General features: G+C 42.9%; 1 protein-coding gene across 1 annotated transcript in view; it reads right to left on the bottom strand.

The window, feature by feature from the left end:
* The window catches only part of Iqch (IQ motif containing H), a 184,022-nt gene that overhangs the window by 147,544 nt on the left and 16,279 nt on the right, over window positions 1-20,199 (bottom strand). The window contains exon 4 of the mRNA XM_027414782.2: window positions 15,960-16,071. Coding sequence (XP_027270583.1) covers window positions 15,960-16,071 — 112 coding nt within the window. The remainder of the gene's footprint in view (window positions 1-15,959; window positions 16,072-20,199) is intronic.

The raw sequence follows: 20,199 nt of genomic DNA on the forward strand, positions 1-20,199 counted from the left end.
GGGCTCTCTTGGTCTGTTAATGTGGCCATATTCCTCTAGGGACATTACAAGGTAGCTGTTGGTTTGGACATGATAAACTTTTACCACACCAAATGTTTATGTCTCTGCAGAGATTTTGCCACCAGTAATTAGCACTTTCATCAGGAAAAGAAACCAAAAAGCATCTTGTTCCAATGACCTGTTCTTCATTTTAAAGGATTCCTATCAGAATGATGATGGTGGAGGGCATTGAAAGGATGTCACAAGACCTAGATGACCACCCTAGCCTGGACTGCTGGGTGGGACTCAGAAAAGTCACCTCACTTCTCTGCAAGTCAACCTAGTTGCTTGTCAAGGGCAGTAGCTGGGTGTGATGCTCTCATGAGGCACTGCCCTGAGCACCTATAGTCTATGACTTCAGGTTAAAATGACAGTTGGCACTTTGGATCACTTGTGAGATGTTGTATGCCTTTTGTCCCACAATACATTTTACAGACCTGTGGTTTTGTTCACAAAGCTAAGCCAGCTCAGTGCTATCTAGTTCCAGAACATTTTTATTTCCCCCAAATGAGACCTTACATCTATTAGCAATCACTCCCTAGTCCTACTTCCCCCTATCCCAGCAGCCACTAGGACACTTTCTGTCTCTACTCATAACTAACTCTATTCTTGGCATTTTGTACAAATAAAAGCACAGTATCTGGACTTTGTTTACTTTTAAAGTAACTTGGAGGAACTGAGAACAACTAGAAAATTTGATTTGGGTTCAATCAAATATTTTAGTTCAGAGGATGATTGGGAGCAAGTGGCTGCAGTGACACAACAGAAAGCTCCAGAGTCCACGTATTTCTTCCAACTTAAGCATTCATAAAAACACTGAAGTCAGTGTGGAGAGGAAGGCTACAAAAAGGACAAAGGGACCGATCTAGTAAGGATGAGGCTATTCCTAACATGCACTCCACGAGTCCCTCTGTTTTTAATTGCTCTCGAATAACCAAATCTCCAAAAAACTCCTCAACTGCCCTCTGTATTTAACCCATCTGGAAACACATGTCATAAACCAGGCATGTCTTGTGACTTTCTCCTTTAAGTACACGTGGTAACAGAAGTAACATGGAGCCCAGTCACAGATGGCTTTCCTTCTGTGGCTAGCCCACACTCACAGCACTCCTCCGGCATTTTTGCAGAGAGCTGAGTGCCTTTTGTAAAAGTGAAATTAATACCTGAACATAATTTTTTTCCTCCTTAATTAAACTTTCAGGATAATTTCCATCCTACCAAGGATCAGGAAATTGCTAATATGTATTATATCGACTAGTTGTGGTTTCTGTAATTAGGATGCTTTAAGAATGTGGATGGTGGATACAATTGATGGTAATGGCTTCATCTATCATGTCTCAGCTTCGTTAGAACTTTTAATTCTGGGATCCCTGGCTCAGTGGACCAGACAGGCTTTCTTAGTTTTATTATGCTCCATCAACTTTGAGTGGTCCAGGGCTGGCTTGGGGAAGAGGTGCCCAGGGTTGCTGTGAGCTCCAGCAGTAAGACCCAGTTCTTTTCTGCCCTATTTTACATGTCTGGGGCACAATATATCTGGAACTAAATCACCAGGCAAACAGAAATGGGAGGTTGGAATATGACTCTTATTGTGGGCTCCTAGAACGATGACCCTAAAATTATTAATAGTCTCATCTTCACCACATTGGCGCTAAAGCATAAGTTTATCAAAATGTAATACACAGCCTGCATGATTTGAAAAATATTGGATTCTGGGCATGGTAACACATGCCTACAATCCTAACATTTGGGAGGTGGAGGCAGGAAGATTAAAAATTCAAGGCCAGCCTTGGATACATGAAAACTTGTCTCAAGAATAATAAAATAAAATAAATTAAAAATTTAAAAATAAAATAAAAATAAAAAATCTCTGTTTTAGGCATACAGACTACATACAAATCAAAGAGTTGTTGATCATAAATTTGTTTTAATCTTATCACTTATTAAAATAATGATGTAATTTTATACTACTGAGATAGATGTGCTTATTTAATTTTAAATAAAGAATCGAATCTTGGCTTAATAATATTTGTAAAAAAAAAAGAAGAAGAATAAAATAATATAAAAACAAATACTGCCAGTGAGATGGCTCAGTGAGTATGGCAGTACACTTGCTGCCAAGCCTTACAACTTGAATTCCATTTCCAGGTCCCACATGTGGGAAGCCAGTTTCTGGGTGTTATCCTCCGACCTCTACACAAGCACACATGCATAAGTGAATGAGTGAGTGAAATTGAAAACTAAGTAAAAATATATATCAGGCTGGGGGGTGTGGCTCAGTGGTAGACTACTTGCCTAGCACATGAGAGGCTCTGGGTTTGATGCCCAGCAATAAATAAAATGTTGAAGATGGCTTCACTGAAAGTCATGATCAAATAGATTCAGTGCTTAAATCTGTTGTACAGTCCATAGTGTGTTCTACTTATCAGCTTAGGTTGTATTATCAGATCCAATAATAAGCACTTATTTTTCTAAGAAAAACAATTATAGATTTAAAAACCAAAAGGAAACGAATCATTCCATGAAGCAAAAAAAGCCACTCTCTGGAAGATGCTCTCGTACCGTCAGTAACAGAAATATCAGAAATAACTTCAGAAATTTTCTTCAATTGGTCAAGAAAAGGCAGCAATTTCTTTAATCTATTTTGAGTCACTAAACGATCTAAAATTTGCATTCTCTCCTTTTGATAGTAATTACAAGCAGATATATCAAATGTGACTCTCATTTAGACTTTGGTTTGTAAGAACAAAACTTATTATCAGAGCCAATTACTGTTTTACCTACATGGCTGCACAGAAGCAGGGAGCTCAATTCTCATCTCATCAGTGATTTTGTGGTATTTATTTTATTACTATGCCCACAACGCTATATAAGAAGGAAATAGCTTATGCTATTAAAACTCGGGCTGGAATACAAGAGGCTAAGGTTGCTTCTAGAAGAACTTGTGAATTAAAAACACTAGGCAGCATGTAATGCCAGCTCCCCAGACATGGGAAGACCATAAAACAACACACATCTATCCGAGCAGGAGCTCCCACACAGAGTCATCAAAATTGAAATGCTTCACAAACAAAGTTGAGAGAAGCTATTTGCCAAGTTACAGTATTATCAGCAGAACATTGTTCTCAACAGTGTCTGCCCCGAGTAATGTCTTCTAAAGTGGATATTGCTTAATGCTGTATTCCCACTGGTAAGGGACGTCCTCCATTTAAATCTTAAAGCCAGAGAAAGGACAAATAGGAAAATAATTCAGTCACCTTTCACTTATTCTCACAACCATGATTTTATATATTGAAAAGAGCAGTAGACAGTGAGTCCCCAGTTTGAGCCACTTGAGTTAAATTTCTCATCTGTAACATGGGGAATAATATCAGACTTCATAGGGTCATTTGTAAGATTCAAATGACTGATATGAGTTGCGTATCTCATAAATTATAAAGTGCTCTTGGGGATACTTGGAAAGAGAGCTTACTGGCAGGTGGGGGAGGGAGATTGCCGTGAACTGAAATACTTCAAATATACTAAAACATACGAGTTCTTAATGGTCATTCTCCAAAATACCCAATGATAACACCAACAAATTAACTTGGAATTTGGAAAATAAAAGGAGTTAAGCATTTAACCTAGTTTTCCTTAGAAGTTCTATTTCATATTCATCAAAAAGTCTTAAAAATGATCTTTGTCGACACTGTTAAAGGCTGAAAGACTGGCAGAATTCCAAAATCACTACAATCCCTAATGCTATCATGCATTCAGGTAGCATTGATGGTTGCTGAGATGCATCGTGGTAGACAGCTGTGGTTTTATAAAGGGCAGATCAAGCTGATTACAGCTGGGTTTACTGATCAACCATAGTGTCATTAAGAGAGTAAAGATACCACAAAACCAGGCATGGAAACTCAGGCCTGTAATCTCAGGGTCATCCTTGGCTGCACCATGAGTTCAAAGCCAGCTGGGGCTATGGGAGACTGTTGGGAGAGGAACAGGAGCAGACTTTGCCCATAGAAAATGGGGACGAGGGGAAGGAGGTGAAGAGAGGCAGAAATCATGATAGCTGTTAAAGCCAGGTGATAGTTAGGTTCATTTCAGTGTATATTTGTGTCTATTCAAAAACACAACTTCTAAATATGTCATTAAAGTTACATTATAGTTAACTTACTTATAGTTATTTTATTAGCTTTTTATTCTAACATCATATCCTCAATGGCATCCCTCTTTCCCTCACCGTCACGCAGGGAAGGCTCAACAAGCAGAAACCCCCCACAGGCTCAGCAGCACCAGCTCCATACTGCTTACAAATAACCAGACTCTAGCCTGATGCCCCAAGTTTACAAAGCTATAAGGATAACCACTGCTTTCCCAATGTACCTGTCCTTTTATCTGAGAACTGATGAAAGCAAACACTTAGGCAGCTGACTTTGTGCCAGGAACAAGTAGGTAGGTACTGTCACATCTGACTCTAACTCAGCTTAAAATGAAGAGAGGAAGCGCATGATAGCTGCCTACCCTCCAGTGAAGGTACCTGGGCAAGCAACTGCCAAGCCTCATGACCTGCCAGTGGGGAGATGGAATGGATTTGCCTCTGACATCAGGTCTCGTTCTATCACTGGGATGGAAAATAATGGGAAACTTTGGGTGTTGTCTAGGGTCATCTTTCTTAGGAGATGGCAATGGCACTAAGACCTGAATGAAGAAACTGAGTCAGTCAGGCAAAGATCTGCAAACCCTGAGGAGAGAGAAACTAATTAGTGAGCAGAGACAGCTGCAAAGGCCAAGGCCACTGGAGGCTGCCTTCACAGCCTGGAGGAATCAGCTACAGAGGCCAAGGCCACTGGAGGCTGCTGCCTTCACAGGCAGGAGAAACCAGCTACAAAGGCCAAGGCCACTGGAGGCTGCTGCCTTCACAGCCTGGAGAAACCAGCTACAGAGGCCAAGGCCACTGGAGGCTGCGTTCACAGCCGGGAACTGTGGCTAGAAGGAAGAGGAAGAGACATTCATCTGCCCCCCTCCCTTTCATTGAATGTGATGGTAAGGGGGAAAGAGTGATGCAAGCTGGTGCGGGGTGGTGCAAGTGATTTTGGTACAGATGAGTAAAAACCTTTCTGGGCTGAGTTTAGTGTCATTTGAAACCCGAAGGCCATAAAATTGAAATCGGGGCAGTCCACATCGCTTTGAGATGTGCCCCAGTCACATGCTGCTGCTGGGTGCAAACCTGGAGCAGCTGGAGGTGAGACAGTAGAGTGGGGAGACAGATTAGGATTCTGTGAGCACTAACTGTAGCGCCAGTGACTGAATCTGATGGTAAGCAGGAGAAGCCCTTTTGGGTCCCTTGTCACATGCCAGAGTAGATGACCGCTGGAGTTCTTTAGTCACCCAGAGAAGCCACCAGGGACCTGGCTCCTTCCCTCTCCCACTACACTATCCCCATGCTTGTCACCCTGTGCAATGTGGCTGCTATGATTTCAAATGCCAGGCTTGTTTCTAGCAGAAAGGAAGGGGGAAACAGGAACAGCAAAGCAATGTGGCATCTGTGACCATCCCCTTCATCACAAAGATAAACTGATGACCACACTAGACTACTGCACAGTCCTGAAGTGAAGTGGATCCCACCACTACATGCTCTGCAGGGAAGGCTGAGAAACGGATGGTCTTAGCCCTGGTGGAATGCACATGGGAGCACAAGGAGTCCTGCCAGTCATGGGCATGGGGACATGCACTGTGGGGAAAATAGCTTCTGCCCTAACTAGCTGAGCAAAGAAGGAATAAGGAAGTGGTAAGACCTGAGGTCACACGGTCAGTGGTTGAAGGTCCTCACAGTGGTAAGAGTTGTGAGAAGCAGCCTGGGATGCTCTGAGGTGATGTACTTCTTGGTTCTGATACAGACAGGACACCAAGTTCAGGGCAGGTTTCCCACACTGCTGTATGGGCACTGCCCCACTGTCTGCCGAATGCCTGCTTCAGGACTGTGGGTTCCCAACACACAGCAGCACTGAACCCAAAACATCTGAGGTGAAGACTAGCACATTCGTGAGGAAAGGCAAGACTTTAGTTTTATGTTTGCATTCTTACGACCTGTCACAGTGATAATTATTACCTTACGGAGTGTTGTGCCAAGGATGACGTTTTGTGCAACTTTTAAAAACTTTTAATCACATTTACTCATTCATTTATGGGTTGCAAAAGGACAACTTTGAAGAAGTCAGTTTTTTCCTTCCAGGATGTGGATGCAGGAGATTCAACTTAAGTCATCAGGCTTGGTGGCTAGGGTCTTGCTGAGTCATCCCGCCAGCCCTCAAACATTTATAACACCCCAGCTTTTTTTTTTTTAACCAAGTCCTGCTATGTTACTTAAGTTGGCCTTGAACTCATCACACACACACACACACACACACACACACACACACACACACAGACACACACAGACACACACACACACACACACACACACACCCTCCTGTGCTGGATAACAGCATGGGCTGTTTATATTTACACAAAGAACTCAACCTCAACTGGCTAATAGTGTAAGAGCTACAACATCTTTATTGTCTAACAGATGGATTCAACTTCAGTGTTCACAGCACACAGGCTGCTGCTCACTCCAAGACCCCCTTGCTATGAATTCTTTTGGATGCTGGTGGCCAGAGAATAGTGGCTCTCCTGGAAAGCTGGCTAACAGCATTTGAACTACAGCACACCCTACAATAAAATCTGGGCAGCAGGTCAGCAAGACGGTACAACTGAGAAGGACGCTGCTGTCAAGAAGCCGAGTTCAGTCTCTAGGATGCACACACTGGGAGGAGAGAATAGACTCTGACTCCCACTGGCATCCCAACCCACATGTGCACCCTGGCACACATGCTCCCAAACCCCACACAAAATAAGAAAGCAATTGTAAAAGGTAAGTCGTTTATACTTCTGGAAAAAGTTACATAAATAAAAATATGCAATTAATTGGATCTTCTCATGGAAATGTCATTAGTGGTGTACACTTACTTACAGGCCTGTTTCTGAGGTCCAACAGATGACCTTAACTCAGTAGGAATCATGTCCCATCAGTTACAACTCAGCTCCACTGTAAACTATAAACCTCTTCAAAGAATCTATAGTACATGTGTACACCAACTAAACTGTAACAAAGTACAGTAAAAGCATGTGTCTGGCAGTCTCCCAAGGAGCATATAATTCTAATGTGACTCATAAGTGCCTTCAGTATTACTGTAACAAATCAGAAAGCGAGGCTGAGAAACTCCTTCCAGTCACTGCATGCTCAGTTTCCAATCCGTTTTTGGCCATTATTCAGAAACCTTTTACAATTGTCAAATTCTCTGTAACTCCTACAGACCACAGCCTATAGTTGAAGAGGCCAATGTGCTGTATACTTATTTTCAAATTGTCTGAGTTTTGCTCTACTTTCCTACCCAACTAGAATGTGAGCTTTGTTTTGTTTTGGTTTTTGGTTTTTCGAGACAGGGTTTCTCTGTGTAGCTTTGGAGCCTATCCTGGCACTCGCTCTGGAGACCAGGCTGGCCTCGAACTCACAGAGATCTGCCTGCCTCTGCCTCCTGAGTGCTGGAATTAAAGGCGTGCGCCACCAACGCCCAGCTGAATGTGAGCTTTGTGAGAGCAGAAAGATGAAGTGGTTCGTGCCTCAGGTAGTTTGGAGGTTGGTGGGGACTAATCACAAAAACCATCATGAACACCTGTGCCTGCTCAGTGCTCACCTTGTGGTGCACTGCTGAGAACATTGAACCTGTTGCCCTTGCAGCAGCCCTACAAGCTGCACACTGCCCTCACCCACTGTCCATGTAAGGAGCCAGGCCACAGAGACAGCAAGTGACTGGCCAAAGTGTAACTAGCAAGTGGTGGAGCCAGTATACAAGTTCAAACCATGCAGTGCCTGCTTCCAGTTCCAAACTGTCTACACACAGGTGACAGCCACAAACTGCTTTAGAAGTGAAATAAATGCACCAGGAAAACCTCCCCACCCCTGGTTTTGATAAAGAGCATGGAACTCCATCTGAGGACTCACGGGGGCAATCTGAGTGTGAACTGGAATATATTATATTCACAAGCACTGTTGACTACATTAGGTGTGATAATGGTATTGCAAGGGGGAAAGCTCATTTTAAAAATGCATGCTAAAAGCATTAAGAGGTGAAATGTCATTAGGTCTGTACTTTAAAACACTTCAGTAAAAAGATGAAGCAAACCATGGTAAAGGTTAACAACTGTAAAATGTAAGCAGAGAAGGTGGCCTTTCATACACTGTTTTGTTATTATGCTGTGCCATGACTTGCACTGCTTTGGGGTTGACCTGACTGGGACAAAGGGTTGGGGGGTGAAGAGATAACAGACACTCATACAGAAAAGCTGGAATCCTGTGGGCTGTGTGCTTGCTCTAGATGCACCAACAGTAATGCAGAAACAGCTTGTTTGTGGTCTGCCTCTGAATGGAGGGGGCTGGTTTATGGTCATGTGGCTGCTGAAAGCCTTTATTTTCTCCATTACCCTATACATCACTCAAACTCTCGAGCCAAGTTCAGAAGAGCTCATTCTGATCTGAACACAGCGTCCAGCTCACTTCATACACCACTTAATCAGACTGGAGCATATTCACTCTCTTTCTCTTCATGCCCTGCCATGCCCCCATCTTTTCGGAATGCAGTCTCCTCTGCCTAGGAACTCATTGCACACACTCCTCCCTCAGTGCCAATTATTCTGGCCATTCCCATTGAGTTTCAAGACCTCAGCTCTAGGGATCTTTCTTTGAAACCTATTCCTCTTGAGTCTGAGTTGGGAATCCTTCAAACATTCCAGTAGAATCCTATATACTTTTCCCATCACAGCATTTACCCCTGAATTTTATCATTGTCTCCCTACTTATCTCTTCCACTGACATTGTCTCTGCAAGAACAGGAAGTGGCTGCATTTCCACAGCACCCAGCAGAGTGAGGAACACATATAAGAGTCTCCAGAGACATCTGATGAAGAAACTGATGCCATACAATCCTCTGCTTCTCAAACAGGGGTACACTGGCAGTTATTTGGTAGGGTGGTATGACTATAATAAGCACCAGACATAATCCCAGGGCTCTGGTCTTATTGAGAGCTCTTGGAGCAAAATCCACTATTTGTACATTGAAACAAAAACAAATACAATAATGAACAGCAATGAAGTTTTTCTTTTCTTTTATACTTTGGGTTTGTTTTGAGAAAGGGTCTCATGTAACTCAGGTAGCCTCAAATTTGCTACACTAACTCAGGCTAGTCTTGAGCCCCTTGTCTCCAACTCCCAAAACAGGCAAATGAGCATGTGGCATCACACTTGGCTGAATTTTGCTGTCATTGCTGTTTGTCTGTTTTTGCTTTGAGTTTTGGTTTAGTCAGAATCTCTTTATGGCGCCCAAGGTGGCCTCAAACTCCCTCAAATGTTTCTCCTGGCCAGCCTCCCACGGAGCTGAGACTGCAGGTGTGTGACACCAGAATGGGTTTAGAGACAGACAAACAAACAAAACCCCCTCATACATATCTATGACAAAAAATAACCACCGAAGATAATTTTTACTTGTTTTAAGCTCTTCATACTCAACCCTGGAACCTACAAGGTCATATTCTTTTGTTGTTATGGATATTCAATAGGAAAAAATCAGAAGTATTATTGCTGGTTAAACTGCTTTATCTCAAAGTTCCTTACTTTTGAAATTGCATATATTGTGAGAGTAACTATTTGAACCTACTTTCATATAGCATCTATCAGCCAAGAACATCTTGTATTTTTTTAACAGTTCAAAATTTAATGCTTCATCTGGGCTTGAAGGCACTCAGCCAAAATATCAGCACTGTTAAGCCAAGATATAGCGAGTGAAGGCTAGCCTGGGTTCATCTGCCTATGTGCATGCATTGGATGGATTACTGCAAACAAAATAGCCATCTGGAGGAACACATAGGCTAGGAAGTTTGGTGGAAAATGGAGATGAGGCAGTTAGCTTTGTTATCCTTTTCATTTGTTACTGTTGTAGTAAACATGCATTGTTGGTAAATTATGTATGGCTGATAAATTTAGAGAAAAATGAAGTGAGTATTCTAATAAGCAAGTCTTGAGACTACTGCTTGTATCCACAGTGTCTGTTGTGATGCTTCATTTTCACTGTCAACTGCTTTTAGAATCACCACGGAAACACACCTCTGTCTCTGAGGGTGTTTTTAGATATCTGAATGGAAGGGGAACCCACCCTGTCTGAGGTGACACCTTCCCACAGGCTGGGATCTCAGACTAAATACAGAGGAGAAAGTTAGCTGAGCAGCAGCCTTCAGAACTCTGCTTCCTGACTGCAGACTCATGGCCTCACACTCTGGCTGCCATGCCTTTCCTGCCAAGATGGACTGTGCCTTCAAATGGTGAGACAAATGAAGCCCTCCATTCTTTTTTTTTTTTTTTCTCCCGAGACAGGGTTTCTCTGTGTAGCTTTGGAGCCTATCCTGGCACTCGCACTGTAGACCAGGCTGGCCTCTAACACACAGAGATCCACCTGCCTCTGCCTCCCGAGTGCTGGGATTAAAGGTGTGTGCCACCAATGTCCGGCAGCCCTCCCTTCTTTACTTTGCTTATGTTTGGCATTTTGTCACAGCAACAAGAAGTCACTAACACATCTGTAATTCTGAAAATAAGACTTCAGATTCCAATTTTACTAATATTTCATCACTGTGTCTATATTTTTTCAAGAGGAATCTACAAAAAAAGGCGAGACTACTCCTATAATTTTCTTTTTAATTGTTAATTATGTAGTAAAATTTAAGATTTTCATAAATTAAAAAGCTCAAGAAACAATTCTTAGTTGTGATCCATAATTACAGTTGAGCAACTCCTAATTGTCATCTAAGCTTTTTGGCAAGAATTAGAATCCCAAAAACAGCTGTTCACTTTGGGGAGAGACAGTTTGAAAGCAACTGTGGGTTGCCTAGTTTAAAAGGTTGGAAGTCAGTGACCAAAGATTGCAATCACCTAGTAGGATTTACACCTACTTAAAGGTATAGCCCTTCATGACAGTACAGGAGCCTGCTTTCCCTGCACTTTCCAGTACAAAATCAAAGCTATTGTTTGTGTCTGAAGATACACACAAAAGAATCCCTCCATGTAGTCCTGCCTATCTTGTAACTCTCTATGTAGATCCAGCTGTCCCTGAACTCAGAGATCCATCTGCCTCTGACTCTCAGTGCTGGGATTAAAGGGATGAGCCATTAGGCAGGGCAGACACACATTTAAACAGATGTCATCAATATTTAGGGATAAAACGTGTCCAGGGAGTCAGGCCTCGAGGGGAAATGAAGTCAGGGTAGGAAAGGTGCACACTCCTCTTGAACAGAGCTCCCCTAGTGCAGAGACCACAGCACTGCTCCCGTCTGCATGGACTTCCTTGTCTTTATATCCATGTTCATTTACTAGGGCTCAAAACTCTTGTGGGAAAAATTAATTTCTGATCAATGTTTCATTTTCTTATGGAATAATAATAACAACTATGCATTTTACAACGGTCCTAATCTCAGATACTTTCGTGGCTTTTAGGAGTGGGAGGCCTCCAGTCTCTGGTCTTGTGAACCAACTGCAGCCCTTTCTTAGCAGAAGACACACACACACACACACACACACACACACACACACACACACACACACAGAAATTTAATGGAAGCAGCAGCTACTGAACAGTAGGAAGACAGAAGTGTGAGCTTCCTTACCGAAGCATACTGTCTTTTTTCCATCAGGATTTTATCATTGTCTGCTGTTCTCCTATTAATGGTTTGTCTCCTCCGACTCAACTAATCCATCTTCCTCATCCCAACATGCCCTAACAATCCTTGGCAAGCATCCACAGTGTCAGGGTCTAGTGTAGCAGGTGTCATGACACAGGCACCAGTGAGTGCAGAGGAGCCTGCATGGATGCTCAACTCGGGCATGAGCACACCTTTAGTTGTCTCTATGGTGGTTTCATTTTCTCATCCAAAAAGTATTTACTGAGAGTCTCCTGGCATGGTACAGCAATGGACAAACTGGCATAGATTCTATGCTTGTTGAGCTTGTAATGTAAAAGAAAGACAAACCTTTAGGGGGGGAAAAAAAAGCCATGCAATTCACTAGCTAATTATATCTGTGGCAAGTGTGATCAAGGAAAAATGCAAGGTAATACAAGCACTTATAAGAAAGGTTTCTTCCCCATGACTGCTGTCTAACTCTGTGAGTATACTAAAGGTCCACCCAACTAAGCACTGTAAAGCAGTGAGTTTATGATGTGGGCAATCGAACTCAATAAAGCTGTCATAAAAAGAATATCACAGTGGTGACGAGCATGGCTTTGTGGCCCTGCATTTCTGGGTTCAGAATCCTGATTCAGACATTCACAAGCTGGGTGCTCTTGAAAAACTTATCTAGCATCCTGTATGTTGGTCTTTTTCCAAATGAGTTGAAGATAATGGCAATGCCTCCTTCTCGGACTGTCCTGAACATTAAACATGTTGGTATTTCCAAAGTAATGATAATCTGGTACCCAAGGGAGATGACCTATGATTACTTTGGGATAGTAGCTATATATTGCATATGTTGATCTATTTAGCCCTGAGGTGATACTATTAGGAGGCAAGGCCTTTGTTCAGTGAATAGATTATAGGGGTGGATCCCCTAGGAATAGGAAATAGGCCCTTATCACAGACCCAGTCTGCCAGATTTTTGTTTGGTTTTTCGAGACAGGGTTTCTCTGTGTAGCTTTGGAGCCTATCTTAGCACTCGCTCTGGAGACCAGGCTGGCCTCTAACTCACAGAGATCCACCTGCCTCTGCCTCCTGAGTGCTGGGATTAAAGGCATGCGCCACCAACACCCAGCTAGTCTACCAGGTTCTTGACTGAGCCTTGTAGCATCAGTAACTGTAAGAGGCAGACTTCTTTTATGTCTGCCTGTGATATTCTGTTGGAGAGGGCTGAACTAACACAAAAGGGGAACCAGAACCAAACTGAAAAAACGCTCTGTGTAGGCAAAGTCAGAGACCTCATGAACTCTTTAAAAATCTATACTCACCAAACTGAAAAATCTTTAAAAAAAAAAAAAAGTGAATTTCTAGATACATACAAACTACCTAAATCCAGTCAAGAAAAGTAGATAATTTAAACCCAGTTAGATAGAAACAGTAATTAAAAATCTCCCAACTAAAAAAAGCCCAGGACCAGTTGCAGAGAAGGAAGACTGATAGCAAACGGGTCCATACCAGGCTGGTGAAACCCACAGAAACAGCTGACCTGAACAAGGGAGAGCTCTTGGTCCCCAGACTGATAGCTGGGAAACCAGCATGGAACTGATCCAAACCCCCTGAATGTGGATGTTAGTGAGGAGACCTTGGAAATCTATGGGGCTTCTTGTAGTGGATCAGTACTTATCCTTAGCATAGGAATGGACTTTGGGAGGCCATTCTACATGGAGGGATACTCCCTGAGCCTAGACACAAGGGGGTGGGCCTAGGCCCTATCCCAAAGGATATGACAGACTTTGAAGACCCCCTATGGAAGGCCTAACCCTCCCTGGGGAGCAGAAAGGCTATGGGATAGGTAGGGTGTTAGTTGGGGGGGGGCAGGGGAGGAGTGGATGGAGAGGGACCTAGGATTGACATGTAAAATAATTTTCTTTCTAATTAAAATAAAAAAATTAAAAAAAATAAAAAAGTCTGGGGCCAGATAAATTCAGTGCAGAATTCTACCAGATCTTCATAGAACTTACAACAAACTCTTCAAACTATTTTGCAAAACAAAAAAGGAAGGAGCATCTCCAGATTTCTTCTACCAAGTCAGTATTACCCTGATACCAAAGCCAAACAAAGAGGACAAAAATGAATAAATAAATAAATAAGAAAGAAAGAGAAGAAAATTTTAGGCCAAAATCTCTGATGAACATGATGAACACAAATGTAAAACTCCTCAATAAAATATTTATAAACCAAATTCAACAAGGGTATCCACCATGAACAAGATGGCTTCACCTAAGCGATGGTTCAATACACATAAATCAATAAACATAGTCCACCACATAAATAGATTAAAGGACAGAAAGGATCATCTCATTGGATGCAGAAAAGGCCTTAGAGAAAACCCATCACCCCTTCCTGGTAAAAGTCCTGGAGATATGGGCAACACATCTCAACATAATAAAGGCAGTTCACAGCAAGCCCACAGCCAACACCATGCTAAATGAGAGAAACTCCAAGCATTTCCTACTCAACAGAAGACAGCAGGGATGGAGGAATACAAACAGGAAAGGAAGAAGTCAGAGCATCTTTATCTGCAGATCTCATGGTTCCATAAGACCCTGGAGACTGCCTGCACCAGCAAGTTCCTATAGCTGATAAACAGGCTCAGCAGAGTAGTAGCAGGCAATGTTCCTCCTCAACTCTGTTTGGAAAAAAAAAAAAAAAACCAAAACAGTGTGCTTTGATTGACTTTACTTCTGAAGAACGTTCTTTTACTGGGAAATTTGTTGGGAGCCAAATCTCAGGGCTTGGCATGAGATCCTAGGCCATGCTTGGCAGGCCACATAGTTAACCTTTACATAGCAGCTCCTTAGAACCTCAGCTCAAGAAAAGAAACAACCTGACCCAGTCCTCCACCCACAAGCTCAGTCACCTAGGCAACCCCTTCCTGGACCTCTTACTCATGAACTCTTTACCCTACCAAACATCCTCTTTGTGGCTTCCTAATATCCTGCCTATACCAACGCCTGGCTCACAAACAACCCATTCTGCCCCTCCCCATATCCTGACTATATAAGCTAGCCTGAGAAAAGTAAAGTTTGCCACTTGATCAGAATCCTGTCTTGTGGTTGTTCTTTCTGCATCTCTTGTGCCCATTCCCTATCCCTGACTCTCTTGCCCCAGGTTGATGTCCTGCAGGTCGGGACAGAATTTAACTGTGCTGTAGACACACCCAAAACAACTGCAACATTAAATTACAGAAACCAACCAAAATATGCATTATATTATCTAATTTAAAAGTTTGGCAGTTTTCTCACAGAGACTGAAGCAGCAAGCATAGGGCTTACGTGGATCTGCGCCAGGCCCTCTGTGCATACATTACAGCTGTCAGCTTAGTATTTTAATGGGCATCCTGAGTATGAGAACAAGTGGGCCTCTGACTCTTGTGCCGCTCTTGGAACTCTCTTCCTCCTGTTGGACTGTCATGTCCAACTTTGATATAATGGTTTTTGCTTTATCTTTTATATTTTATTTTGTCATTTTTTAAAAATTGGGTTATAGACAAACCTGTAAGGCATTTTTAAAATTAGTGATGAATGGGGAGGGCCCGGCCCATTGTGGGTGGTGCTATCCTGAGCTGGTGGTCCTGGGTTTTATAAGAAATCAGGTTTAGCAAGCCATGGAGAGCAAGCCAGTAAGCAGCACCCCTCCATGGCCTCTGCATCAGCTCCTGCCTACAGGTTCCTGTACTGTTTGAACTCCTGTCCTGACTTCCTTTGATGATGAACCATGATATGGAAGTCTAAGTCAAATAAACCCTTCCCCACCACCACCACCAAATACTAGAGATGCCACCTTAGGAAAAAAATGAGCAGTTTTGTTGGGATATAATTTATGTCAGCAGGCTCCCTTTTTGAAAGTGAGCATTCAGCAGTAGTTAGTGTATTTACAGAGTTGTAAACCCTCACCACTATAAACTCTAGAATATTTTCATTATCCCCAAAGAAAACTCATACCCTGGCCTCTCCTCCCACTGACCTCCCCTCCCCTCCCCCAACCTCCCTCCCCTCCCTCTGACCTCCCTCCCCCTGACCCCCCTTCCCCTGACCTTCCCTCCCCCTGGCCTCCCCTTCCCTTGGTCTCCCCTTCCCTTGGCTTCCCTTCTCCCTGTCTCTGCTGCCTGACTCACAGGCTCCTACCTTTGCTCTTGTAAGGCCATGTGAAACTGAACTGCGCTTTTGAGGTTGACCAAGTTTACCCTCAGGCTCCTTGGAGAAAATTGATTTCGGGTCAATTAAAGTTGGAATCACCCTAAGTAAACAGAAAGTGGGTTTAAAACTCTCCTGCAGCTCCAAAAGCCTCTCAAATTATAATGTAAAACAATGTTTCCTACTTAGGATTGCTCTATAAGAAATCTGCTGTTGGTGACTCCAGTAGACTAGAACAATCTTTAGCCATGTGGCCACTAGAAACTCGCAGCTATTTGATTAAAAGCAAGAACTTTCAAGTCTGATAAAGACCCTATAGCAATAATAAAAAGCACCAGCTCTGACTCTGCTCATACAACTAACAATTTATTAGACATAAAGCATATCTTGATAGAGAAAAAAGTAGTGCTTTTACCAATGGTAAATAATCCTTTAAATCTCTGCAATTTTAATAGTTGCAAAGATTAATAGCAGAGCTAGTGAAAGGTTTTTCTTACTAAGCAGTAGATTGCTCCAGAGCAATATAAAATTGTAAGAAAGAGTATATGTGCCTCATATTATACTTAATATTTTACATACAAATGCAGGTTCAGTTTCTATAACAGAACCAAATAATCAAAATGAATAAAATCCAGCCACCAATATAACTTAATTATCTCGGTTTTACTATGATGTCCACTTTTGTACAATCATCAATAAAGAGCAACTTAGACTTCTGGATTTTCCTCTAACATATTAAGATGTTGAACATGGTCATCTCCATCCTTACAATAAGCAAAAGCAACAAAATATCACTTCCTGTAACCACCAGAGGACTATGATCACTGGACAAAGGACTGCCCTGAAAAAGCAAGATAGTAGCATTCAAAGAGTGACAACTCAGAGGGCACAGGAGCCCAAGACTAAAGCTGAAGGCATGGGGAGGGCATTTAAACTCTGCTTGACAGTTACTGGAGGCTCACTACAGAGAAACTCATAAATTGAAAGTCCATGTTTCACTCAGGATCCACATCACCACATTCTCACTATGGGGACCAGAGAAAACCCTCTGCTTTGCTTTCAGCTAGAAGAAGGGGACATACCCACTCTGAATTACTCCTGGGGTTCTGCTCTTTGTTCATTTGTATTGAAAGATAGTAGTCAAGGAAAAGTATTTTACCAAAGATTTAGTCTGACTGGAGAATTGTAGATAGTGATCCAAGTCCATCTAGCTTCTTGTCTCACGTAAGCTAGAAGCAGGCAGTGCTGAAGGAAACCTGTGCAGGTGATAACTCACGGACACAAACCCACCTGAAAGACCTGCTCATAGGAACATAGACTACTTCTCACACTCCTTACATGGGCAGCCACGGAACCCCTGTGCAATGGAGGAATGCAGATAAAAGAACTGCAGGAGTCAGGCTCTAAAACTTCTGAGGAAACCCAGGACAACAGTGGATACAAAAAAAAAAAAAAAAAAAAAAAAGATGCAGGGGGAAACTGAATACACAGAGATCTGTGGTCACAACAGATGATTAACACTGCACAACTCCTAGTCAGATGACCCCTGTTGTAGTAAAGGTTTATGCAGCCCATGCCCATTACAATACTTCATGTCCAGCAAAAATACTGAGGCATGCTAAAAGCAAGAAAAATAGGTTGGAGTGACACATTAAAATCCAGAAACTGATTTAGTGGTGATGGATGTTTTGGAATTATCTAACCCGGAACATAAAATAGGTGTGATTAACATGCTAAGGACTTAGTGGGAAAGGGAGACAGCATGAAAGAATAGATAGATGTGTGTCTCTTAATAACTTGAGATGGAATCGAAACAAAATGCTACACCCATACACAATGTAAGAAATAAATAATGCCTCTGGTAGATTTATCAATACAAAAGGGGGGGCAAAATTACTAACATGCAGAGGGTGGGGGGAAAGGATGAACAAAACATAGCAGAATATCCAAAAACTGTGGGACACCTATAAATGGTGTAATGTCTATATAATGAGAATACTGGAAAAGGACAAAGGAACAGAAAAGTGGGTGATGATACCTGAGAATTTTCTGAAATTCATGACAGATCTGGCAATCTCAGAAATACCAGCCTGGATAAAAACCAAAAATTATAGCTAGGCATATCAAATTCAAATGACAAGAAAACAAAGACAAAGGGAAAATCTTGCAAGAGAGAAAGAAAAACCTCACCATGAAGGAGGAACTAGAATCCAAATCAAATGGCACTTCTTTTCACAAACAAGGCAAGCAAGAAAAGGTGGATTGAAACCTTCAAAACATGGAGAAACACATATCATCCTGGAATTCCAATCTAGCAAAACTGCATCCCAAACTGAAAGGGAAATAAAGACATCTGCTCACAAACCAAAGCCCAGTGAAACTGTCTGAGCTCTGTCTCAGAAAATTGTCTAAAGGAGATCTTTGAAAGAAGGAAAATGGTGTGCCAGATGGGGCACCCAAGGCAGAGAGAAGCTGGTTCTCTCTGCCACATTCCTTACATCCCACAGCCCCAGCTGGCTTGCAGCTTCTATCTCTCAGTTAAGTTGGTTGTATATGGGATGAACACAGGCTTCTTGTTGGACTTAGTGGACAGCATAGAAACAAGAACCTGTGCCCCACACACACATCAGGGTGGGTCTTGTGGTGGATTGTTGCAAATGGTAGTCATGATGACACTGTCTAATATAATTTACTAGACATCTGAGTGCCTGCCCATCATGTAACTGGCCAGTGTCAGCACACACACCCCTGCCCTCCTCCTCTGTATGTATCACACACACACACACACACACACACACACACACACACACACACACACGCTGCAATGGGGTGCAGGGACCAGGAGCAGACTGAGACCGAAAGGTCATCATATGCTTTAGTGCTGAGACTTATGTCCTGCACAGGACAACCCGAACAGGCTGGACCCAAGATGCTTTGCTCATGATTGACAGCAAGCCTTCCTCATCCGCACTCACTGTTGAGAGAAACCTCTTTTCAGTCTGCTGGTCTTCAGGGCTACTCATTTGTTTTCTTGTTTACTTGCCCCCCTCAAATACAAGCACAATCGAGTATAAAGTGAAGGCTCCCAACACTGCTGGTCCAGATGGCAGTCACTCTGCTGGTGTCAACAAGTGGCCCATGGCCATTAAGAGCAGTGTGAGCAGGAAGCCTGTCAGCCAGCAACAGGAGCACAAGCGCCACGTTTTCACACAGAACCACTGCCAGCCAGCATGGGGATCAGAGTGAATCACACAAAACAGTTCCGACTGCTCGGATTAAAATGGCTACTTTTGATAATGTCCTTATCCCTAGAATGACTGGCAGGAAAGGCACTTGCTAGCACCAATGATTACTTTGTATACCTACTGGCCATTTGTACTGGCCACCACCACATTTTCCCCTTGAGCAGTAGTAACTAGTGTTGCTTACAAGGAAAGCCACATTTGTGAAAAGCAAGCTATGGTGTAAGAGGAGGATACCAGATGGCGGACATTTGATCTGAACTTGAATGTGGGCCTTGACACTGGCCTCCTCTATGACTTAAGTCTCAGTTTCCTCAAGGGGAAAATGTCAACTTCATGGATTTAAATAAAAGGAAAATATCAATTTCTTATGCTTGCAGAAAGTACTTGGGGCTGGGTGGTAGTGGCACACACTTTTAATCCCAGCACTCAGGAGGCAGAGGCAGGCAGATCTCTGTGAGTTCGAGGCCAGCCTGGTCTACAGAATGACTTCCAGGACAGCCAGGGCTACACAAAGAAATCCTGTCTTGAAACACAAGCACAAAAAGAAAGAAAGAGGGCGGGAGGGAGGAAGGGAGGAGGGAGGGAGGAGGAGGGAGAGAGAGAGAGAGAGAGAGAGAGAGAGAGAGAGAGAGAGAGAGAGAGAGAGAGAATATCCTTGGGATGGGGAAATGTCTCAGTGGGTAAATGTGCTTGGTGCACAAGCATGGAGACTAGAGTTCAAATCCCCAGTGCCCACATAAAGAACCAGACATGGCTCTGCACCTCTGACCTCAGCACTGTTGGGAGCCAGAGACAGGAAGAATACTGAGGCTTGCTGGCTTCCTGTCCAGCCCTAGGTTTAGTGAGAGGCTCTCTCAAGGGAACATGGCAGAGAATGACAGAGAAGGACACCTGAAGTCCTCTTCTGGCCTCTGTACACATGCATGTGCATACACTACACATACACCTACAGCCCTACACACACACACACACACACACACACACAC

Source organism: Cricetulus griseus, chromosome 4, assembly GCF_003668045.3.
Source record: "Cricetulus griseus strain 17A/GY chromosome 4, alternate assembly CriGri-PICRH-1.0, whole genome shotgun sequence".
Classification (NCBI taxonomy): Eukaryota; Metazoa; Chordata; class Mammalia; order Rodentia; family Cricetidae; genus Cricetulus; species Cricetulus griseus.